Here is a 9,836-nt window from a genome sequence, read left to right as displayed (position 1 = left end):
TGACTTTTTCATAATTTTTTCGACATACTATACTATGACTTTTTTATTATTTTTCGACATACTATACTATGACTTTTTTATTATTTTTCAACATACTATACTATGACTTTTTTATTATTCTTTGACATACTATACTATGACTTTCTTTTTGACATACTATACTAGATACTAAATATACTGGCCCTTTGATGTGATTGGTTAACATACTTGTTTGTTTGATGTTATTATTAATTAATCCTATTCAATTATTTCTCTGTGTTTTTGAGTTGGGGGGTATGGTGCACTGTGCTCAGTGTGTTGAGCTGTTCCTTGTTTAAACTTTATAAAATGTAGGATTTTTCTTGAAGCAGTGGTGGAAGAAGTATTCAAATCCTTCACTTCAGTAAAGGTACCAAAACCCAACTGTGAAAACACAAGTCCTGAATTGAAAATGTTACTTAAGTTAAAGTCTGCAACTATCAACGGCTGTGGCTCAGTGGTAGAGCTGTTGCATGCCAATTGTAAGGTTGGGGGTTCAATCCCTGGCCCTGCAGTCCCATGTCAAAGCGTCCTTGGGCAAGACACTGGACCCCAAGTTGTCCCCCCATGCTCGCGGTGCTTTAAATAGCTGTGGCCCGGAGGCTCTCTCTAAATACTGCATTTTGTTGCATTGTACCTATAAGTGTGAAATAACAATAAAGTTGAATCTTAATCTTAATTAACAGGAAAATGTAGTTAAAGTACTAAAAGTAAAAGTACTTAATGGAAAACTAGTAACTAAAGCTGTCAGCTTATTGTAGTGGAGTAGAGATAGAGGTTAGTGGAGTAGAAAGTGGCGTGTAACAAAAAGACTCATGTAAAGTACTAGTACCTCAACATCTGGACTTAATTACAGTACTTGAGTAAATGTACTTAGTTACATTCTACCACTGGTGTTAAGTTTCTAAAAATGTAACTAATTCTTTTTGTGAATGATATACAGCCACAATTATATGCTCCTGTATTGTCCACATATCCTCCCCTTAGGTGAATGTGAATCATAAGATTCAACTGTTTTTCTATTTAAAAACAACAAATCAGAGGACTTTAAGTTACGTTTTCTCTTTTTCATGTTTTATTTCCCACAGCTGAAAAGATATTCAAGAGTTATTCCTACTTCTGACCATTGCTGTGCTTTTTAATTTCAGATTCCAGACTTGCAGATTGAAGAAGTGAGAGAGTGAAAAATGAGCTCACAGTGGGTAATAATGTGAAATGAGGAGCAAAAAAACGCTCAAAAATATCTTGGTTTTCACAGGCTTAAATCAAATAAACCTGCATTAGAGCCCTGTTGGATGAGACGGGGGAGGAGACGCAGCATCCAGGCCCGTGTGCCCATTACCGAGGGTTCACCGCTGAAAGGGGTCGAGTCACAGAGCGGGAACGTCAAAACAACAAGGATTTCTTTATTTCTTTTGAAAAATGAATCTTGACAGAGCATTTATATAACAACACCACCAAATCAGATCACCGTCTGTCCAAACCTACTTCACATTCATCAGGGTGAAAAGAAAGCAACAGCTGATGTTTGAACATGGATATCTTTAACATTTTCAGCTACAAAGTACTGTATACACATATGCATATGTATATATACACTGTATATATATATTTGCAGTAAGCAATTTAAGAACACTTCACTTATTTGCAGTGTAATAAACCTAAAAGCTTTTGATTAGCTGCAAAAATGAATAAATAAGTTGTTGACTATTAAATGAATCTGCAACCATCTTTATAATCCATGAATGTTTTTTGTAGTATTTGAGTATTTTTATGAATAAAAATGTAAAAAATCATCTGGTTCCAGTTTGTTAAATGTGAATATTTTCTAGTTTCTTCTCTCCTCTGTGACAGTAAACTAAATATCATTGATTTGGGTATAAAACAAGACATTTGAGGACGTCATCTTGGGCTTTTTGCACATATTTCGATGCTCATATTTTCAGAATTTTCTGACATTTTAGAAACCAAACAAATAATCAAGAAAATAATCTGCATTGATAATCGACAATGAAAGTAATCGTTAGTAGCAGCCCTACTTTTACTGTATAATCCCAAGGGGAACTGACATGCGTTGACACTTTCCCCTCCCCCATCCACGACTTGCCATGTGCCAATCACACCGGCCGTAGGTCACGTCCACGAGGGGCATCGGAGACAAAAGCAAGGAGAAAGTCTCTCGTTCACTGTAGCAAACACAAGCGGCAACAACACTGAGCCGCATGCAATAAGAAGATTAATGCATTCATGGAAAAGCTGCAGAACCCACATTTAGAGCAGAGAGCACATCTGTTTAGGAGATGACTACAGGAGCTCTTATCTCCTTTAACTTTACACATAGATGTCAATGAAAATACATTAAAAGACTCGTAACAGACTATGAAATGCTACGAATATTACGTAATGTTTAATTGAAATTGAGCATTATGCAATAGACAGTATGTAGGTATATATAACAAAAGGTGGAGGCTCACATGCACATTTTCATCATGTCGCCACAGTAATCCACAGTTTGAAATCCACACAAGTCAATCCTGCAAGTGTGCAGCTTTGGCAGAGCTGTTTATATGTGACCTGTGATGAACGATATGCATCAGATGTGTCCTCTATAAATATTCTAGATCATCGTATAGAAACAGCTCGTGTGGAAATAAACGTCGCCGTGTCACTGCCAGTCTTTCCATGTGAAGAACTGCTTTCATTTCAACAGAAGAAAGAAAAAATCCCACAAATCTGACGTTTTGGCACAAAAAACTCGCACCAGCAACCGCACACGAAAACCTTTTCCATCTATTTTATCTCAACGGCAATTAAAAAAAAGCTACTTCTTGTTGTTTCTGTGGGTCCAGGAAGCCAAAGTCCTCATGTGCAAGAAAGACTGTGATTAGCATCTGACCGGCCAATCAAACCAAGGATGAGCCACGCTGCAGTGAAGCAGAAGAACGACTGGCGTGCCTGGGCCCGCCGCCCCGAGACCCCCCCAGACAGCTGCCCCTCCTCGGGCAGCGTCGCGTTGCGGAGGCTCTCCGTCCCATTCCCCATCTCCTCTCGGAGCTCCTGCTGCAGCAGCTTGGAAATGAGGCTGTTGAAGCGGTTTTCCGTGGTGGAGGCTATCTCCGAAGACACCGTGGTCAGGTTCAGCTCCCCGGGGTCCACGCACGTGCCGTTCACCTGGGCGAAAACCACCTCGCTGAGGTCCAGCCCCGCCACGGAGGTAGGCGAGGCGCACGGGATGTCCCGCACCAGCTTGTAGCTGTCCATCCAGTCCTTCAGCCACTCCAGGGAGCAGTCGCACTCCCAGGGGTTTCGGAAGAGGTACAGGCGGCCCAGGAAGTAGACGGGCCGGAAGACGGAGAAGGGAAGGGTGGTGAGGTTGTTGCTGTTCAGGTGGAGGGTGATGAGGCTGGTCAGGTTCTCAAATGTGCCTTCCTCGATGTTGACCAGCTGGTTCCTGTCCAGGTACAGGACCTCCAGCTCTACCAGGTCACCAAACCAGGTCTTGGATACGTTGGTCAACAGGTTTCCCCCGAGGTTGAGCATCTTGAGGCGGACGAGGCCCTTGAAGGCGTGCCGCGGCAGATCACACAGCACGTTGTCGTTGAGGTAGAAGTTCTCCAGCCGCACGAGGTCCTGGAAGGACTGGTCATGGATCACGTTGATGCGGTTCTCCTGGAGGTTTAGGTACCTGGAATGAGAAGAAGACAGATGTTTAAGAGACAGAACTGAGGACTGTAAAATCAGTAGACATAGCGTCCACTGACGTCACCCAGTGGTTAGTCTGGATCAACGGAAGAACACAAGGACAACGGCGTGACCCCCCTCACCTCGCGCTCTGTGTGTTTTCCAAACTCAGTTTTTGCTTCGGGACACCATCATACTGCAGAATTTACATTGACTTTATTTTGAACTTTTGGCCTCATACATTGTTTGTGTTAAGGTTGTAGTTGTTCCCATAGGCACCGAAACCGAAGGTGAAGGTGCTCCGGGGCACCCATGGAAAACACTGAGCACCCACATTCAGCCAGATTGTGCCAGACATTCATTTAAAATGAAACATTGCAGTTGGTGCTAAGTGGAGCGTCTGTCATGTTGTGATTGGTTATGTCGACGTCGCCCCTTCTCCATATCCTATCCACCAATCACAGCGTCTCTGGGATGAAAACGCCTCTATAGTATACCCACCCAACCCTAACCCTACCCACCCCCCCCCCCCACTAAAAGTTTCATCTCCAATCCTATTATATCTGTATTTATGTGAAGTGGCGCTGTCCTGACTGAGCTGAAAGATACTTTACGCCTTTATTATCGAGTTAATAGGCGTGTGTGTTTCTGTCGGCTGCTGTCCAGTTCCTGACGTTCTGAAATCCGAACATTTCCTGACTACTTTAAAAAAATATATTTTTATTAAAGGGCGTGTGCCAGTGAGCACCCACGGAGTAAAACATAAATCGGTGTCTATGGTTGTTGCACTATATCAGTTTGGTCTGATTAACGGAAGGACATTTCCAGAATAAAAGCCTGACATCCGACAAAAAAAAGTTTTAAAGAACACGTGGATGGTGCAACAAGGACGGGCTGCTCAGTTCTTTTTGGGGAATGATTGTAAAGATTTAAAAAGAAAATGTTTAGGGCGTCTCCTCTCTAACTGGGACGTTTTGGATCTGATTGGTGGGATTGCTGTGGACGAAGAACACACGGAGATGCACTGGGAAGAGATAGTGAGGATTAACCATGTATTAGCTGATTTAAATATCTCACGTTACTGTGTTGTGTCTTCATATTATATTGGATGTGGTGTTTTCTTTTGCGGGGTTCAAAACCAAAACAAGTTCCTTCCAGAACCTGTTCGTCCGGTACTTAGCGCCCCCCAGGACCACTGTGATTGGCTTAATCCTCATGTTGTACTCGGGTCAAATTGACCCGTTTTCCTATATCAATGTTCTTTTTAACTACCCAAAATAACATGATTGATTCCACACAACGCTCTTTGGCATTTGGAGAGAAAAACTGAAGTGTTTTGAAATAGTATTGAGTAAAAGTTGACATATTCCAGTCTGTGATTATCATCAACATCCATTCCTTTAATTTGAGTCTATATAATTCCTAATTTCTGCTTTTCTAACTCAAACATTAGGGATTATTTCCTATAAATGAGGTTTAATGTTAAGTTAATAAGTTGGTGTTACGTAGTGTTGAAAATGTCAAAAAAGTGACAAACATTGAAAAAAAGAGACAAAAGTGTTGAAAAAAGAGACAAAAACTTAAGAAAAAGTTAAAAACGTCGATTAAAAGCCTCAACAAAAGTGTTGATTTTCAACACAAGGGATATAGAAATCCAAACAACTCAGAGAGTTTTGTCCTCCTATCCCAGAATGCATCTGTGGTGGACACTAGGGTTTACATGAGCTACTTCCAGCCTGCGACGTACTTGAGACTGCCCAGGCCCAGCAGGGAGTTGTAGGCCACCGCCTCGATCCGGTTCCTCTCCAGGTAGATGTGTGTCAGGTTCTCCATGCCCCTGAAGGCCCCGGGGATCCTCCTGAAGTTGTTCTGGAAGCAGAGCAGCTCCTTCAGCGCGGTTTGCTCCAGGAAGATGCGGTCCGGGATGTTGAAGAGGTTACAGTCTGACAGGTCCAGGCGCACCAGCTTCTTCAGCCCGGTGAAAGCCCGCGTGTGGAGGTAACTGATGTAGTCGTTGTGCGCCATTCTCAGCTCCACCAGGTTGGGAAGGCCCTGCAGGACAGAGGGAAAGTTGTGTGTTAAATATGCTGATCTAGATACAGGGTTTCCTCCAGATGGTGGCCCACCAGGTCTAAGTTGCCCCCCCCCCCCACCAAGCCTAAGCCACTGGAAATTATCAATGTATTTTTAAGAACTACATTTTTAGTGCAGCGCCTCTGTTTTTATTTATTGTTTTTATTTCCACTCAGCTTTTAGCATTGACTTAATGTCGGGCCATGTTGAAACTGTCTTATGGCTTTATTAAATTCTCAGTTCTGTTATTGTAGAAACCATTGGGCTCTGCTATCAGTTTATGACTGGCCGGGCTAGCTAAGCAACTGTTATGGGGGGAACACTGAAACATTTAGTGTCACAACTTCACAAGGTTTAATAGACCCCAAACGGGAATTAAAAAGAACACTGATATGGGAAAACAGGTCAGTTTGACCCGAGGAGAACACAAGGGTTAAGAAAAGTGCAGTCGAACACCAGCACAGAACCTGAGCAGACCTTGAAGGCCCCAGGGGTGATGAAGGAGATGTTGTTGTGGTCCAGAGAGAGAGTCTTGAGGGAGGGCAGCGTGCCAAAGGCCCGCTCCGACAGGAACTTGAGTTTGTTCTTGTCTAGGTTGATGACGGACGCCTCGCAGGGGAACTCTTTGGGCAGCTCCGAGATGCCGGAGCGGTCGCACAGCACCGTGCAGCTCTTCTCCTGGGTGCAGGAGCAGGGCGGAGGACACGCCCGGACACAAGACCACCGGGCCAGCACCGCCGGGGGCAGCAGGCACAGCACCGAGACTGGAGGGGGCACAGAACCAAGAATCAAGAATCAAGAACTTTATTTGCCATTTGTGTTTTCACACGTAGGAACTCTTGTGCGGTTGTTACTCAGAAAGTCAAGTTTAAAAAGACACACAAAGCATTGACATTATAAATGAATAACATTGCACAAAAGACCAGAAGGAAAAACAACCCTGCAGTCAGTCACAAATACTTCACTGCATAGGAAGAACTACGAGAGCCGGACAAAGGAAAGCTTTTCAAGTGTGAGTGAAGACTGGACTCAGGTGGGAACAGCTAGTCGGACTCTGGGCAAAAGAGAACTAAATCCAACCTACCGGCATCTCTAACGTGAGCTTTAATACTAACCTGTTAGGTTGGGTTCACAAAAACAACAGTGGTGTAGTCTGGTTTGTTGTAGTGAGTATACTGTGTAGTTTTGTTAGCATTATTTAGAAGTCCTCATGGGGGGCAGCAGACACTCATGTAGTCCTTGAGTCAAATTGACCCATATTCCAAAATACCAAAACCAGTTCCTTCCAGAGACTTAGAGCTGCACAGGACCATCGTGATTGGTTTAACCCTCATGTTGTCCTCGGGTCAAACTGACCCGTTGTCCTATATCAATGTTCTTTTTAATTCACCAATATAACATGATTGATTCCACACAACGCTCTTTACCAAGTACACATCTCTACTTTCATTAATTTTGGGGCGTCTTATTCAATTTCATAGCAAGTGAAGTGTTGTTGAAATAGTATTGAGTAAAAGTTGACATATTCCAGTCTGTGATTATCATCAACATCCATTCCTTTAATTTTAGTCTAAATAATTCCCAATTTCTGCTTTTTTCTAACTCAAACATTAGGTATAATTTCCCAAAAATGAGGTTTATTGACCATAAATTCCAAAAATAATTGTAAAATGGACGCAGGTCGGAATCTAACCCTGAGCCGCTTATTGCACCCGCTCCACCAGGTGAGCTACCCGGGTGCCCTTTAGATTAAGGAACTAGTCTTAAGATGAAGTGGGTGCGTCTGGCCAGGTCGGGAGTTGGATAAGAAGCTAAGCATGTACCTGTAGTACTCAACATGTCAGGATCTGTGTCCCCCCCGGGTAGAAGACCGAGGTCACCCCCCCAGGCCACTGTTTTAACACACAGCCCAGGGCGGACTGGAAGGACATGTGGAGTACTGATTACTTGGGCTGTGCTACAATCTGCAGCCCACGCTCTGAACGAGGGGCCCTGTAGTTTAATAGCACCCTGGGGTGACCTTCTGAGAACACCGTTATTTATCCCATGAGAAGGAAAACACGGATGAAATTCAAAATATATCAAAATTAAAATGGAACATAAAGCAAAGCAGGGGTTTTCACATCAGGGACCCGAGCCCGGATCACAAACGTTGACCCCAAAGCAATGATGACAAAATAAAGGATTGGATATCGGCCGATGTATCGGCATATCGGATTTTTAAATAACCAATATTCGTATCGGTATCAGCCTTAAAATCCTTTTAAGGTCGGGCTGTGGTTGATACAGAGCACATCCCCCTAAAAAAGGTCCTTGTTTCCTCTCTTATCACATGATTCCTAGAGGAAGGGAAGCAAGTAAAGGAAACGTGGATGCAATCTAGGGGGCGTGAGATTCAGCCACATAAGATGAAATGTCTTTGAGGGACATATAGTTCTGAATGCTTCACTGAAAGAAAGTATTCATCATTCTTCTTCTTATTATTATTAGACTTAGACTTAGACTTAGACTTCTCTTTATTGATCCTTTTGGGATGACTCCCGCGAGGAAATTGAAAGTTCCAGCAGCAGTTTTAGCAAGAAAAAAGACATAAAAAGAGATAAATAAATAGATAAAAAAGACAGTATAAAGACAACAAAATAACAATAAGAACAACAATAAGAACATTTGTCAAATAAACAAGAAAAGACCATAAATTATTATAAAAGTGTCAGTGTTTTAGTGATAAAGTGATAAAGTGACCAGGTGTGAATTTAAGTCCAGGTTTGTGTATGTATGTATGTATGTATGTATGTATGTATGTATGCATGTATGTGTGTGTGTGTGTGTGTGTGTGTGTGTGTGTGTGTGTGTGTGTGTGTGTGTGTGTGGTGGGGGGGTGGCTGGCATTTTCAGTAATGTCCAGCAGTTTGTCCAATGTTCTCCTCTCTGCCACCGTCACCAGTGAGTCCAGCTTCATGCCGACCACAGAGCCACAATAATATTATTATTATTATTATTATAATAAACAAGGTTTAACAGTTTGCATAACAGAGCATTTTGTCAGCGGAGGAGGAGGAATAAAAGAAGCAGAAGAGGAGAGAAGGGATTGACACTGACCAGTGAAAGTGATGACAGTCATTACTGTAGTCTCTCATCTGGGACATGCCAGGATTAACGGAGGTCTGAAACGGCACAAAAGCAGCACAGCAGCACTTAATGATGAACGGTTATGAATTATATAAATATGTCCTGAAGCCAGTTGTTGGGAAGTGTGTAAGATGCAGTTTCTCTGTAAAAGGTAATTTACAGAATATCCCAAATGTTAAAGTCACTGAACAGCCACATAGGGTTGTTTTTTAGTTTTTTTTAAAGACTTCTGTTATTATTAAATCACGATAAAGCTATCGTATCTCCTGCACAAACAGGTGCAACACAGTTTACAGGAGACTCAGGAAGATGTCTGTCAATCAAGGACGTAACGTTGGGTTCAACATTTGGGGGAGTTCAGATCTCCACTTTGGAGCAAAATTGAAATTTCCGCTTCATTTCCTCTATTTCTGGTGAATTTTCCTGCAACAATTTGTGCCCCTATGGATATACAAATGTCTTTATTTAATTACAATAATTACAAAATTACAACAGCATTAGCATTTCCTAGTTTTGATAATTGTTGTGACCCCCGTAATTCACACCTAAACAATCAATCAGTCCAAATACACCCAGATAGTTCTGGGAAGAACACCCCTGTGTGGCTGTTCAGGGCCTTTAACCTGAGCACACAGACAGAGAGAGAAAATGTGAGAACATGCAGAGAAAGGAAAGAGCCATTTACCTGTAGATCTTTCCAGATGGTTGCATCCATGTGGGTTAAAAGTCCCGGTGCTGGTGCATGATGGGTCCATCCTGCCCGTCCCGCATCGGCAAAACTGATGCTTCTGCCTGACGCAGCTCTCAGTGTGTGTGGTTGTGTTTTTACACTTCATCCTCCCCCCATCCACTGTGTGTGCATAGCTGTACGTGTGTGTGTGTGTGTGTGTGTGTGTGTGTGTGTGTGTGTGTGTGTGTGTGTGTGTGTGTGTGTG

The 9,836-nt window shown here is 42.8% G+C and overlaps 2 protein-coding genes and 1 long non-coding RNA gene across 4 annotated transcripts in view; 2 read left to right on the top strand and 1 right to left on the bottom strand.

Moving 5' to 3' along the window:
* LOC117953153 overlaps positions 1 to 9,836 on the top strand; it is a 24,358-nt gene that overhangs the window by 2,466 nt on the left and 12,056 nt on the right. The window lies entirely within an intron of this gene.
* The window catches only part of LOC117953115 (microfibril-associated glycoprotein 4-like), a 21,675-nt gene that overhangs the window by 6,352 nt on the left and 5,487 nt on the right, over positions 1 to 9,836 (top strand). The window contains exon 2 of the mRNA XM_034885907.1: positions 3,607 to 3,609. The gene's annotated coding sequence lies outside the window, so the exon portion shown is untranslated. The remainder of the gene's footprint in view (positions 1 to 3,606; positions 3,610 to 9,836) is intronic.
* On the bottom strand, positions 2,791 to 9,763 carry nyx (nyctalopin). 2 transcript variants are annotated; one of them, XM_034885888.1, is made up of 5 exons: positions 9,587 to 9,763; positions 8,872 to 8,936; positions 6,250 to 6,536; positions 5,447 to 5,751; positions 2,791 to 3,703 (listed from the first exon to the last, which is right to left on the bottom strand). In XM_034885888.1, the coding sequence occupies exons 2-5, from the start codon at positions 8,891 to 8,893 to the stop codon at positions 2,881 to 2,883; spliced, it is 1,437 nt and encodes a 478-aa protein (XP_034741779.1). In that variant the 5' UTR covers positions 8,894 to 8,936; positions 9,587 to 9,763; the 3' UTR covers positions 2,791 to 2,880. The 2 variants fall into 2 exon arrangements, with proteins under 2 accessions (XP_034741779.1, XP_034741778.1); XM_034885887.1 differs by having other exon boundaries at positions 8,872 to 8,940; positions 9,582 to 9,744.

Source organism: Etheostoma cragini, chromosome 11 (genome assembly GCF_013103735.1).
Source record: "Etheostoma cragini isolate CJK2018 chromosome 11, CSU_Ecrag_1.0, whole genome shotgun sequence".
In the NCBI taxonomy this organism is placed as follows: Eukaryota; Metazoa; Chordata; class Actinopteri; order Perciformes; family Percidae; genus Etheostoma; species Etheostoma cragini.
The sequence above is the reverse complement of the archived record's forward strand: the minus strand, read 5'-3'. Positions and strand labels throughout refer to the sequence as shown.

What these genes read in the sequence shown, in the direction of transcription:
- nyx (XM_034885888.1), bottom strand. Translation starts at nt 8,893, where the DNA reads ATGACTGTCATCACTTTCACTG. An exon ending in GACTGTCATCACTTTCACTG is followed by an intron (nt 6,537 to 8,871) that starts GTCAGTGTCAAT and finishes TGCCCCCTCCAG; the next exon opens with TCTCGGTGCTGTGCCTGCTG. An exon ending in TCACCCCTGGGGCCTTCAAG is followed by an intron (nt 5,752 to 6,249) that starts GTCTGCTCAGGT and finishes TCTGTCCTGCAG; the next exon opens with GGCCTTCCCAACCTGGTGGA.